Source organism: Sesamum indicum, linkage group LG8 (assembly GCF_000512975.1).
Source record: "Sesamum indicum cultivar Zhongzhi No. 13 linkage group LG8, S_indicum_v1.0, whole genome shotgun sequence".
Taxonomy (NCBI): Eukaryota; Viridiplantae; Streptophyta; class Magnoliopsida; order Lamiales; family Pedaliaceae; genus Sesamum; species Sesamum indicum.
Window position 1 is genome coordinate 7707113 of NC_026152.1, and position 14346 is coordinate 7721458.

The 14346-nt window shown below is 37.5% G+C and overlaps 1 protein-coding gene across 1 annotated transcript in view; it reads right to left on the reverse strand.

The window, feature by feature from the left end:
* Positions 1-6676, reverse strand: part of LOC105167839 (clathrin light chain 1) — an 8566-nt gene extending 1890 nt beyond the window's left edge. The window contains exon 1 of the mRNA XM_011087668.2: positions 6075-6676. Within this exon, the coding sequence (XP_011085970.1) occupies positions 6075-6466 (392 nt within the window). The 5' untranslated portion in view covers positions 6467-6676. The remainder of the gene's footprint in view (positions 1-6074) is intronic.

The window sequence follows — 14346 nt, forward strand, 5'->3', positions numbered from 1 at the left end:
AAGGCCCAATCATATTGGTTTGGGCCATCATTTTATTAATATTTTCCACCTTGGTCCAAACCAAGATGGTGGGTCAAAAGGCTGTCATCATTGCCATAGCTTCCTTTTCCTGCAAGAAGAAAGGTTAAGGAACAGCAGTTTAAAGATGTAGTATATCAAGACAATTTTAAACTTCTCTATTGCTAAACATTTAGTTCCCATATCTGCAGGATTCTCTTCTGACTTTATTTTTTCAAGATTGATTATTCCATTGTTTATAACATCCCTAATAAAGTGATATCTAACATCTATGTGTTTGGTTCTGTAGTGGAAGACTGGGTTTTTACATAGCTGGATACTAGACTGACTATCAGAGTAAACAACAAGTTTATTCTTCAGAAATCCGATTTCAGAAATTAAGCCTTTTAACCATAATGCTTCTTTTATTGCTTCAGTTGTTGCTATATACTCAGCTTCTGTAGTAGAAAGAGCTACAATACTTTGAAGTTGTGATTTCCAACTTATGCAGGCATTACACAGTGTAAAGATATAGGAGGTAGTTGATTTTCTACTATCTTTGTCATTAGCATAGTTAGAATCCACAAATCCTTTAAGTTCCACATCATCAGAATTTTTAGAAAAGGTTATTCCAACATTCTTAGTACCATTTAAGTATCTAAACAGATATTTCACTGCTTCCCAGTGGGAAGTACCTGGATTGGACATATACCTACTTAAACAGCTAACTGCATATGCTATGTCTGGCCTAGTACTTACCATTAGATACATGACAGATCCTATAGCATTTGAGTAGGGCACATTTTTCATTTTATCTTTTTCAGATTCTGTTTTAGGACATAGATCTTTGCTTAACTGGAAATGTGCTGTAAGTGGTACAGAGGATGGTTTGGAATTTTCCATCGAAAATTTTTCAAGAATGCTTTGAATGTAAGAGGTTTGATTTAAGAAAATAGTTGACTCGGTTCTGTTTCTTTCTATGTTCATACCAAGTATTTTCTTCGCATTTCCTAAATCTTTCATTTCAAAGTTCTTGCATAAATGATGCTGTAAGTTTTTAATCATATCAAGACTAGGACTAGCTATTAACATGTCATCCACATATAAGACAAGAAATAGTGGCACATTGTTTTCATGCTTGAAATATAAACATGGATCATAAGCACTGTTTTTGAAATCCAAAGAATGCATGAACTGATCAAACTTTTTATTCCACTGCCTAGGGGATTGTTTCAGACCATATAAGGATCTTTTGAGCAAGCATACATGTTTTGGATTTTTCTTATCAACAAAACCGTGAGGCTGAGACATGTAAATTTGTTCATCTAGATTTCCATGCAAGAATGCAGTCTTTACATCCATCTGTTTTAATTCCCAGTTAAAGTGAGCAACCAAAGCAAGTAAGATTCGAACAGTAGTAAACTTAACCACAGGAGAGAAAATTTCAGTAAAATCAATGCCTTCTTTTTGAGTAAAACCTTTTGCTACAAGTCTTGCTTTAAACCTTTTGACATTGTTTTCTTCTTTTATTTTGAAAACCCATTTACAGTCGACTATAGAAGCATTTTTCGGTTTTGAAACTAGAACCCAAGTGTTATTCTCTTTTAAGGCTTTTATTTCTTCATTCATAGCAGTTATCCATTCTTTAGAGTTTGTACTTTCTAAGGCCTCTTCATAAGTACTTGGTTCTAAGTTTTCAACATTTAGAGCTAAATGATAATCTTTAAGCCTAGAGGGAATCCTACGTTCCCTAGGTACTCGATCTCTAACTAGCTGATAGGTGTTTGGATTTTCAATTTCTTCATCATTGTTTTCTTCCTGATTTTCTTGATTTTCTTCTCTATTTACTATTTCTTCCCCTTGTTGGTTATCCTCATTACTAAGTTCCACCTTATTAAAGGTATTTTCAATATTAAAATCTTCGGAATTTTTAGAGGAAGTGTTTAAGCATGGCATTTCTGATTCATTAAAGATCACATCTCTACTTACTATCACCTTAAAGCCAGGTTGATTCTTAAGCCATAGCCTATATCCTTTTACTCCGGGTGGATAACCAATAAATACACATTTTTGGGACCTAGGATCTAGTTTATCACCATTATAATGACAGAAAGCAGCACAACCAAAAATGCGTAGAGAAGTAAAATCAACATCAGAATTTGTCCAAACTTTTTCAGGAATATTTCCTAGTAAAGGCACTGAAGGTGACCTATTTATCCAATATGCTGCAGTTAATAAAGCTTCTCCCCAAAAAGTTTTAGATAAGCCAGAACTGATTAAAAGACACCTTACTTTATTTAACAAAGTCCTATTCATTCTCTCAGCTACCCCGTTTTGTTGAGGAGTATATGGTGTGGTTTTGTGTCTTTTAATACCATACTTTTCGCATAAATCAGTAAACTGTTTGTTACAAAACTCCAAGCCATTATCAGTTCTTAATGCTTTAAGCCTATGACCTGTTTGGTTCTCAACCAGATTTTTCCAACTCTGAAATTTTTCAAAGACATCAGATTTTTGTTTCATTAGAAAAACAAATACTTTCCTAGAATAATTATCAATAATTGATAGAAAATACTTATTGCCCCCATGAGTACTAATATTAGCAGGTCCCCACACATCTGCATGCACATATTCTAAAATGCAGTTTGAAGAAGTGGGTGACGGGTATGAGGAAGTAGGAAACTTAACTTTGTGTTGTTTTCCTAATATGCACTCATCACAAAAATTTAAAGTAGAAGGTTTTTCATGCAAAAAACCATTTTTGTGTAACAACTCAAGCCCTCTAAAGCTGATATGACCCAGCCTCTTATGCCAAATTTCAGATTTATTTTCTGTGAAAACATTTCCAGAAAAGGAATCGTACTTAACGGTGCATAAATACAGATTTCTCTTTTTGATTGCTTTGAAAATAGTCATGGAACCCTTAGAAATTTTCATGATCCCTTTCCCCCATTTCCCCTCTAACCCTTCTTCTTCTAGGGCAGAGCATGACATCAAATTATGGGCAAGATCAGGGACATACCCAACATTCTTAAGGGTTATTTTCGAACCATTTTTAAAAATAAGACAGGTATCACCAAAATCGAGCACATCACATAATTTTTGGTTTGCCATTGACACAGAACCTAGTCTTTCAGTTTTAAAATTTGTCAAAATATCTTTATAAGGTGTCATATGAAAAGTGCATCCAGAATCCACAAGCCATTCAGATTTATTTAAGGAGTTTTCAACAAAATTTACATCAGACACCATATAAACTTCATCAGTTGTTTCTTCAGAAACATTAGCAGATTCATTTTGTTGGTTCTTTTTAGGCTTTTTACAGTCTTTAATGAAATGACCTCTACCCCCACAGTTGTAACACCTAAAATCCTTTTTGTTTTTATCTTCATCTCTTTTATTATTATTGTTGTTATAATGCCTATTTCTAGACGGACTTCTTCCCCTACTTCTACTCCGACTTTTACTGTATTTTCTGAATTTCGAGTTATGGTTATTATTCCTATTTTTAGGTCTTCCTCTTACCAAGTTTACTTCATTGTTGTTATTACTAGGAGTATTGGTTTTTAAATCCATTTCTTTTGATTTTAAGCCACTAATTACAGTTTCTAAAGTTACATTATCTCGTCCGTATTTTATTGCGGCTTTAACATCACTGTAGGACTCAGGAATAGCATTTAATAAAACTATGGGTGTATAATCATCAATATTTTTATCCCCTGTCAATTTTATGTCTTGAATTAATTTAGTAAAATCATCAACATTTTCCTCAATATTTTTCGAAACATCCAGTTTATATCTAAAGAATTTTTCTAAGAGAAACAGTTTGCTAGGAAGTGAAGTTTCAGTGTATAGTTCCTCTAACTTATTCCATAGCTCTTTAGCAGTATTCTGTTTTCCTACTTTCCTAATTACAGAATCAGACAGATTTAAAATAATAGAGCTGTAAGCATACTCATCATTTTCAAGCCGTTTTTCATCAGAAACAGTTTCAGAATATTTTCCTTCAATAGCTTTAAAAACTTTTTGTTGTATTAAGATGCCTTTCATTTTTTGTTGCCATATAGAAAAGTCAGTTTTTCCGCCAAATGGTTGTAAGTTATAACCAGACATTTTAGCAAGTTTCAGTAATATCACAGAAATTCACAGTTCAAGTAATAGAGGCAAATATTAAGCAGCAGCAAATTCCCAATCACAGAAGATTCAACAGTAAACTAAAACAGTTAATAAAGCTAGGGCCTTAACTACGCCTCCACTAGATACCCGACGGCTTCAGGAGCCCGGCCAAGGGAGGTTAGCAGTAAGGGGTCGGGAAACTGGGACCGAAAAATAAAGAGAGAGAGAGTTAGAGCGATGTTACCGTGAGTGGCCTCAGGCCAGAGACTTAACCCCGCTCTGATACCACTGTTAGTAGTGGATCGGTCTCCGGCACAGTTACAATACAAATAATTACAGAACACTTAAATATTACAGGCTTTCTAAATGAATTACAAGAAAACCTACCGAATAAGAATTAATGCTTACAGAGAATAAACCGAAACAATACAATTTCAGAACAAGAAATGGTCGGCTCAGAGGCCTAAGACCCAGGGCCTAGAGAGGCCGTAGGCCGCAACCCTGCTCACGGTTGCACGGATATAACCGAGGCCACAAAGGCCAACCACAAAGGCTGTTCACAGTAATCCACCGAGGATCGTGCCACAAAGGCTTTAGAGTCGGAAACCACTAAGGTGTTTGCCACAAAGGCTTTAGGGTTTTTCAAGGAGGAAGAAAGAGGGAGAAGAGAATCTGTCCGTTAACCACAAACCAGTAAGTATGAGCCATATATGAAGGCTAACACTTAATGGCTCATTTACAGCCATTATCTGGAGAATAGGAGTTACAGAAGACGAAGAACGGGTGAAGAACCCGAAGGGTTTGAAGGAGAGAAAGGGACAGTGAAGACGGCGGAAAATTAGGGCAGAAATGAAGAGGAGAGTATTTAAAGGGAGCTGTCGGGTCAAACCTTAGAGTGGACCGGGTCGGTGGGCTAAAGGAGTTGGGCCCTCGGTTTTATCCGGCCATCCAGTGAGCAAGGCCCAATCATATTGGTTTGGGCCATCATTTTATTAATATCAGGATTGGAGCGTTTCTTATACAAAGAATGCAAAATGTTTACTGCATGTTGCGCATTCTTATTGTTCTTCATCTTGACAAACATTTGCCAGCAACATGAGCATGGGTATGAATCAGAATGCAACTGACACAAGTCATCTCTAACGATAAGTTGGAACCCGATAAGCAAAGGGGATTATGCACGATAGCGATACACTTACCTATCCCTCCCCCACCCCCTTGAAAAGAAGAGATTGGCGAGCATGAGAAATATCAATGTACACAGATGGAGATCAACAAATCCATATATCAAAAGAAAACATATACATGTGCTGCAGTAGCTTCCGTTATAATGGAAACTACGACGAAAAAATTTGCTTCCGTCAATAGTCAATCAATCATTTAAGCAAACAAAGATATGATTTCAAGGAAATGAATAGGCCATGAAAACAAAAAGATAGCGAATTACTAAACAAGATAAAATGTATTTGAAGATTTCGGTTCGTTCTTGCTTTAGTTCTACCTTACTAGTACAGAGATAAGGTCCCAACATACATGGGAAGAAAATAAAGAAACAGCCTCCTCAACCAAGCATCAGGCTAACAGGGCAGAATCAGATAGATTCGATTTTATATATAGCTTCCATCACAGGCTTAAATTGCCAAAACGAAGTTCAACACTTTTACATTTCCACCTAAAAACCGCAATTGATATTCCTTACACACATCAGTATCAACACACTACATGGCATCAATTACAAACTCAAGATTATTAATTATTTAAGGGTACAGCTCTGTTTTGATTATGAGTTTAAATCCAAGATCCGATCGGGGCAATTAGAACCCTGATCCTACGTAATCCAATTTATATTCATTTCCATACAAAGATTAAGTCCCGCATAAAACGCTACAAAATTCATCACATTTTATAATTACATGATCGGGAAACTATTAAAAACATAATAGAATTCTAAGAAATCTCACCGACGCCATTCGCGAAATGCGGTGCCTTCTTCACGCATCTGGCTGGGTTCCGGAAGAAGCGGCCCGCCATCAGCCGACGTGAAAATCCCTTCACTGTCAGCTGAGATGTCGTAGGGCTTGACGTACTCATCCACACCACCGCCGCCGCCGGCGTTCGCTGTTTCAAGGGGCGACTGAGAATAACGGTTCGGCGAGCCGCTGAAGCCGTAGGCCTTCGGCGACTGCATGTCATTGTTGTCGTTCCTGGGGCTCCCAGAGAATCCGTCCATTGGTGGTGGTGCCACGCCATTATCGCCATCGAAGCCGTACTGCATGCCGTCGTCGAAGGGACGCACATTCTCATCTCCGCCGTCGTTTGTGCCCATGAAAACACCCTCATCAAACGCTTCCATTTTCGAAACCCTCTTGGATTTGTACGCAAATACGTACGTATAGCTGTGTGTGGATGGTGGATGGTGTATGTGATGAAATCAAGATCAGAGTGATCAAACTTGGAGCAGAAAGCGGTGCATTTCAGCTGTTTTTTTGTTTTGTTGGTGAAGAGAGAAAGGGATTATAATCAGATACGGCCGCGATTAATTTTGTCGATCCAAATAGGACAATTATGTCCTTACATTTGGCATCGTTTGTGGTATTTAGGGCTGAAAACTAAGTCAAACTATTCCGTAGTTGACTGAAATCAATTCATAAAAATTCTTTCAATAGTTTAATTTGTTATATTTAATAAATTAAATTTCAACAAATTCATTTGCTCAATAAACTTTTGAATTCGACTCGAACTCGATTTAATTAGTATAAAAATAATAAAATATAAAATTATTAGAACCCAATTCATATTTGATTTAATTGAGACTCGTTTGATCTCAATTAAATTAATAATCAAATCAAATTCAAACACAATTTTCAGTTCTTGATAATAATTCAAATAAATTTGAACAAAAATATGTCCGTATCGACCCGAATAATTTACAACCCTAATCCAATTGTGCCTAGCTAGATAGGGTTAAAAACGGGTTTGATCTAATTATGATTAAAATTATATTTTATTAAATTTTGAAGAAATTTTTAAACAAAATTATTTTTCTTTTCAAATTATAATACATCAAAGACAAGGAAGAAATGATGGATACACTAGAAATTTATTTAGAAGATGCTCCTAAGCTTCAGCTATGAGAAGAGCTTTTTAAACAATTAAGGATGCCGTGGACAAAAGCTTTCATAGTGTTTGGATTTATATTCCGAGTATTTTACGAGATAAAAAGAAAATAAATATAAATAAGTATGTATGCTTGAATTTGTTTTTAAAAATAATTTAAAATAAAATTTAGGGTGATTAATTAGTAATTATTAAAAATTTAGATTAGTTAGTAAAATAAATTATAGACTGAATTTGGGATATAATAAAATTTAAATGGAGTCCGTAAATCTATAGGATTGTATCTTACGTAGGCCTATAACCATAGTTATGCACAAATTAAGTTTTCCATCCTATCAACCCAACAACCTCCTCGTTGGGTCTTCACCAGATTCATTTTACACATTGATGCATCATACCAAAATAAAAGAAAACACCCGAATCTGACTTTTGCAATGAAGAATAATACAAATTGGGCAGTTCCTTCTTGAAAGGCTAAAGTATCTGCATGAGATACAAATTGAAGATATAATTTAGGTAGTTTGTGACCCAAAAATTGGACCACCAAAATCAAACAAGTCACTCAATTCTCAAGTAAAGAAAAAAGATAACATACTTGTCTTTTCAGGATGGCATCTCTTGGGAGTTTATCCCCAAATGATGAGCCCCAAAAGGATCGACAATTACAAAAATAATGATGGGTTTGTAAAACCCCTATACAATAATGAAATAAACAATACAATATGAAGGTAATAAGATAAATGGCTCAGGAGCCAAACCCGGCAATCGACTGCCCAAGCTCTACCAATCGGCAACCCTCACGGTTGCAAGAACCCACAAAGCCACCAAGACACAAAGACACTTAGACCCACAAAGATCACTTAGGCTTCACTAAGAAATACACACAACACACTAAGTATTTTCACAAAGAAGATGATCTCACAAAGGATTCATAAAGAAGGTTTTGGTTTCTCTTGTTCTTGCTCGTTCGGTTCTTTCTTCTTATCAAATCAGAAGAGGAAGAATTGATTTATAGTGGTGAGAAAATTAATGAAGGAAGCGGTGGAGTGATTCCCAAAGGCCATGAGAATTGGACTTTAGAGAAACAAGAATGAAATGAAGAAGAAAGAGGAAGAAAACCGATCGGTTGGAGAGAGGGAGAAAAAGAGGAGTTTTGGGTTAAATAGATCATGGGTCGGGTTTGTGGGTCAGGTCAACGGGTCATGGGCCGGTAGCAAGGTGGGCTTCCATCCAATGAGAGTCCATGGTGAGTTGGGCCGTGGGCCAAAATTCAACATTTGCCCCCTTGGACCAGGCCCAAGGGCCAGATTTGGCATTCATCATTGCCGTAACTCCTAAGCGGTACCTGCAAAACAGAAAGAATGACCTTGTACACAAGGGTTAGGAGACATAAGGTGAGTTATAAAAAATTTTAAAACAATCTTCAACATCTCCTTCAGAAACTAAATTAGCATCTTCTTCCTTTTTGTCATTCCGTTTTGGCAATTTACAATCTTTAATAAAATGCCCCCTTTTTCCACAATTATAACATTTTCTATCCCAAACTTTCCATTTTTATCTTTATACTTAGACTTACTAGGACTTCTATTCCTATGTTTTTCAAAGTTTCTATTCTTGAATTTTTCTTTTACATAATTAACCTCATTTAGATCCTCACTAGGTTTATTTGTTTTCAAATCAATTTCTTTACTTTTAAGACCATTCACAACAGTTTCTAAATTGACATTATCTCTACCATATTTAATTGCGGCTTTTACATCAGAGTAAGCTTCAGGTATGGCATTTAACAAAACAATTGGAGAATAATCATCTATGTTCTTATCACCAGTTAATTTTATGTCTTGAATTAGTTTTGTAAATTCATCAAGGTTTTCCTCAATATTTTTAGATAAATCCAATTTGTATCTAAAAAACTTTTCGAGTAAAAACAACTTACTCGGTAAGGAAGTTTCAGTATACAATTCTTCAAGCTTATTCCATAAATCTTTTGCAGTGTTTTGTTTTCCAACTTTTCGAATCACAGAGTCAGACAAATTCAAAATGATAGAAGAATAAGCATACTCGTCATTTTCAAGCCTTTTTTCTTCAGAAATAGTTTCAGGATATTTACCATCTATCCTTAAACACTTTCTGTTGTATTAAAATACCCTTCATTTTTTGTTGCCAAATATTAAAATCGGACTTCCCATAAAAAAGTTGTAAATTATAGCGAGCCATTATAAAAGTATTAGCAACAAATGCAACAATTGCTATAGGAATCAATAAACCACAATTTCGCAGTTATTAAACCGAAGCCTCCCAAGCTAAATCTCAACCAGATACCCGACGACCTCAAGAGTCCGGCCAGGTGAGGGATTAGCGGGGAAAAACCACGACTCAAGTATTATCAAGGGAATAAACAATTTTGACAGAGTAATAACAACAATTATAATGCACAAAGCATATCAATATCACAAAGCAAAATGATACCAAGCAATAATAGCACTAAGCCGAAAAAGGATAGTATCAATCCTACAAAGTAGCAACACAGATTTTCTGAGAAGCGATTATCACGAAGCAATAATATTAGATAGAAAATTATTGCACAAAGCAATCAATTTCACACAATAATTTCTTGCACTAAGCAAAATAATTCCGAAAAATAACAATTTCAGCAACTTATTTTCAGCCAAAACAGCAACCCAAAAAACAGCAGATTCAGATGGTTAAAAAACAGCAATTTTCAGCAACCTTTTCGGCCAAAAAGCAGTTGAAAAACAGCAATATAAGAGCAGTGATTTTTTCCCCCAAAAACAGTAAAAGAGTGCAGTAATTTTACAGTAATTTCAGCAGCAATTATCCCACCAAAAAGTAACAATTTCAGCCTCGAAAACACAGTAATTCAACACCCAAAAAACAGCAATTTCAGCGATTATTTTTAGCAAAATGACAGAAAATTTCAGCAGTAAATATTGCATGAAAAACAGCCCCAAAAAGTTCATAGAAAATTACTAATCACGAAAAAACAAAAGATGGTTAGATGTTACCGTGAGTCTTCAAGATTAGAGCACCCGTGGCTCTGATACCACTGTTGGGAGTTTATCCCAAATGATGAGCCCCAAAAGGATCGACAATTATAGAAATAATGATGGGTTTGTAAAATCCTTATACAATAATGAAATAAACAATACAATATGAAGGCAATAAGATAAATGGCTCGGGAGCCAAACCCGGCAATCGACTGCCCAAGCTCTACCAATCGGCAACCCTCACGGTTGCAAGAACCCACAAAGCCACCAAGACACAAAGACACTTAGACCCACAAAGATCACTTAGGCTTCACTAAGAAATACACACAACACACTAAGTATTTTCACAAAGAAGATGATCTCACAAAGGATTCACAAAGAAGGTTTTGGTTTCTCTTGTTCTTGCTCGTTCGGTTCTTTCTTCTTATCAAATCAGAAGGAAGAATTGATTTATAGTGGTGAGAAAATTAATGAAGGAAACGGTGGAGTGATTCCCAAAGGCCATGGGAATTGGACTTGAGAGAAACAAGAATGAAATGAAGAAGAAAGAGGAAGAAAACTGATCGGTTGGAGATAAGGAGAAAAAGAGGAGTTTTGGGTTAAATAGATCATGGGTCGGGTTTGTGGGTCGGGTCAACGGGTCATGGGCCGGTAGCAAGGTGGGCTGCTATCCAATAAGAGTCCATGGTGAGTTGGGCCGTGGGCCAAAATTCAACAGCATCTTTCATTTATATTTTATGAGTTGCAAAGGTAAAGACAAAAAAGTTGAAAAATTTAGAAACTTGTTTGTGGTTATGTATAGCTTTGCCATTCCAATGCTCTCCCTAAGATTAAATTGTTTCCAGTTTTCTTTCGCTTTCTTTCCAGGAACAATAATGCTAATGCAATCTTGGACTTCATTGATTCTGGCGCGGCAAATTATTTTATTTCAACTTACTGATCTTTTACTACTTCTACATGGAAGAATCAATATATTCGTAACCTCCTTGATAATGGATTTGGAAAATTATATTCACACTCAGGTTGATGGGGATATTATGAGCAAAAGATGATTGAGCAAGGCTGATCAATAGGTCGCACGAGAGGTCGCAGGTTAACCTGACAGAAGAACATTTATAAGATCGCAAGTCAAGGTCGCAGGATTACACGTGGCTGGATAATGTCTCAATCGGGTTGGGCGGATCCGAATCCGACCCGTAAATCCATCCGGACAGGTGTTTTGCTGAGAGGTAGCTTAGTCACTACATGGGCGAGCATAATAGCGACACCTATGCCAAAGGTGGGGCCCAACTCCACCATCTATAAATACTCCAAGTTTCAGAGAGAGGAGGTACGCACTACTCACACATTTCACTTACTTATCAAGATCGCTGCAGTTTTCTTGCGACCCCATCTGATTTAAGCATTGGAGTATCATCGTCGGGATGATCCCGACTAGCTTTTTGTTTTACTTTTAGATTAACGGATTCGGATCGGTGACGTGGGAAGGTCGTGGTTGAGGATCGTGACCAAACGTGATCGAGGCGGTTCAGTTTGGCGTCTTCTGTGAGAACGAATTTGGAAATAAAACAAAACCCTATACATGGAGCGGTCGGGAGAAAACTTGCCTGTGGTGGAAGGTACTTCGAAGGGAAAAGAGAAGTTATATCAACTGACAAAAGGGGAATTACGGCAAATTATGGAAGATGCGGGAAAAAATGCTATCATAGCATATGAGCAAAGGAATACTTTGCTTAATGAGAATGAAACCGTCAGAAAGAGGGTGGTACGTGAACGAGAAGTAGAAAGATTGTCGGAAAATATGAGCAGAAGAGACCCCGGTGTAAGGCCTGCAATTGCTCCTTTGGAAGTGGGGTCGAGCGCCCGGAGTAGAGGATACAGACGCGAACCTGCGATCTCGAGAGCAGAAGTTGATAGCGTGGGAAGGCAAATTCAAATGTTGGGAAAACAAATAGATGAGTTAAAACGAAAAGGAGAATTGATCACTCAGAATAAACATTCTCCATTTTGCAATAAAATTCTAAGAGAAGTTGTGAGCACTAGCTTTAAAATGCCCGACTTACCAAAATACGACGGTTTAAAAAACCCTCAGGAGCACGTGTCCGCGTTTGATCTTGTAATGAACCTTTATGGACAGTCTGATTCCATAAAAACCAAATTATTCGTAACCATTTTAACAGGAAAGGCTCAGGAGTGGTTTACAAGTTTGCCTGCGGGGAGTATTGGCTCGCATGAACAGTTAGTATAAAAATTTATTTTTCACTTCGCTAGCAAGAAAAAACAAAAGAGGTCAGCGACCTATTTATTCACCATCAGGTAGAAAGAGAATGAGACCTTAAAAAATTTCATGGGAAGATTTAATAACGAGACTTTGGAGGTCCAAGATTTAAGGATTGATATGATGGTGAGCATTCTTATCCACGGGTTGAAAAAAGGACCTTTCGCTTCTGCTCTAGCAAGAGACCCGCCGACCAATGTTGAACAATTGATGCGTTTGGCTCAAAAGTATATTAACGAAAAAGAAATGAACGCTATGAAAGACGGAGAGTGGTTGGGTAATGTAAGGACCCGCGAGCAAGAGTAGGGGAGAGATGGAAAGCAGAAGGTTGATCGAGGTCGGGATCCTCCCTACCAACCGAAATATCACCGATATACACCTTTGAATACAACCTGAACCAAGGCGTTGTTAACTATAAAGAAATCTGATATACTGAAATGGCCTCGTCACACGAGGTTCACGCCAGCTAAGAAGTTTTCTAGCAAGTACTGCAAATTTCATCGGGGGCGAGGACATGACACGGAAGAATGTTATCAGCTAAAAGATGAGATAGAAAGATTAATCAGACAAGGTTATTTCAAAGAACTGGTGCTGAAATGTCGGGCGGATGACAATGTCATTAGAAGAAGTCGATCTAGGAGTCCCGAGAGGAGACAAGATAAGGGGAAAGGCGTGCAGAAAGAGGCTAATCCTGGAAATAATGCGCCTGTGAAAGGTGTAATTTACACGATTGCAGGAGGACCAGAAGGGGGTGATTCTAGAAGATCTAGAAAGCAACAGAACAGGAGTGACCAGAGGAGCCAGTTAATTGCAAACATTGAACCAGAGGAAGAAATAACATTTTGGAATAAGGATAGGGTTGGTAAAGCAGGATCGCCGAATGACCCAATGGTGGTCAAGTTAGACACTGCAAACTTCGTTGTTCATAAGGTTCTGGTAGACAACGGAAGCTCGACGGATATCATTTTGAAAGATGTATTGAAAAAAATAGGACTGGAAAATGCCAAGTTAGAACCGGTGCGGACTCCTTTGGTTGGGTTCGGGGGTAGCGAGATCGCACCCTTAGGTACCCTTGATTTGCCTGTCTCGATGGGAGATGAACCGCCAAGGAAAACTTTGATGGTCAAATTCCTAGTAGTGGATACCCCATTTGCGTACAATGTAATCTTAGGAAGGTCGGGGCGAAACTCTTTTCGAGCAGTAGTTTCCACTTATCATCTGAAAATGAAATTCCCGACTAATGCAGGAGTGGGAGAAGTAAGGTGTGATCAAGAAGAGGCGAGAAAATGCTATAATCTGTCCCTGAAAAAGGGCGAAAATGCAAACAAGAGAAAGAAGTTAGAGACCGTTGAAGAAAACAACCGGGTACCTGACAAACAGGTTCAGAGAATACAACCAGTTGAAGGCCATAAGGTAGTGGAAGTAATACCGGGTGACTCAATCAAAACCACCCAAATTGGGTCACAGTTGGGCGAACATTTGGAAACTATGATGGTAGCGTTGTTGAGAAGAAATGCTGATGTTTTTGCGTGGAAGTCATCTGATTTTTTGGGTGTGGCCCCCGAGGTAATTGTTCACCGTCTGAACGTTGATCCAGCCATGAGACTAGTGCAGCAGAAAAAGAAGAACTTCAGTTATGAGAAGAATCAGATAGTTAAAGAAGAGGTAGAAAGATTACTGAATGCTGGATACATTTCTGAAATTCAATACACTGATTGGTTATCAAATGTTGTGGTGGTTCCGAAACCTAGCGGAAAATGGAGGGTTTGCATAGATTTCATAGATCTCAACAAAGCGTGTCCTAAGGACCCTTACCCGCTACCTCGAATA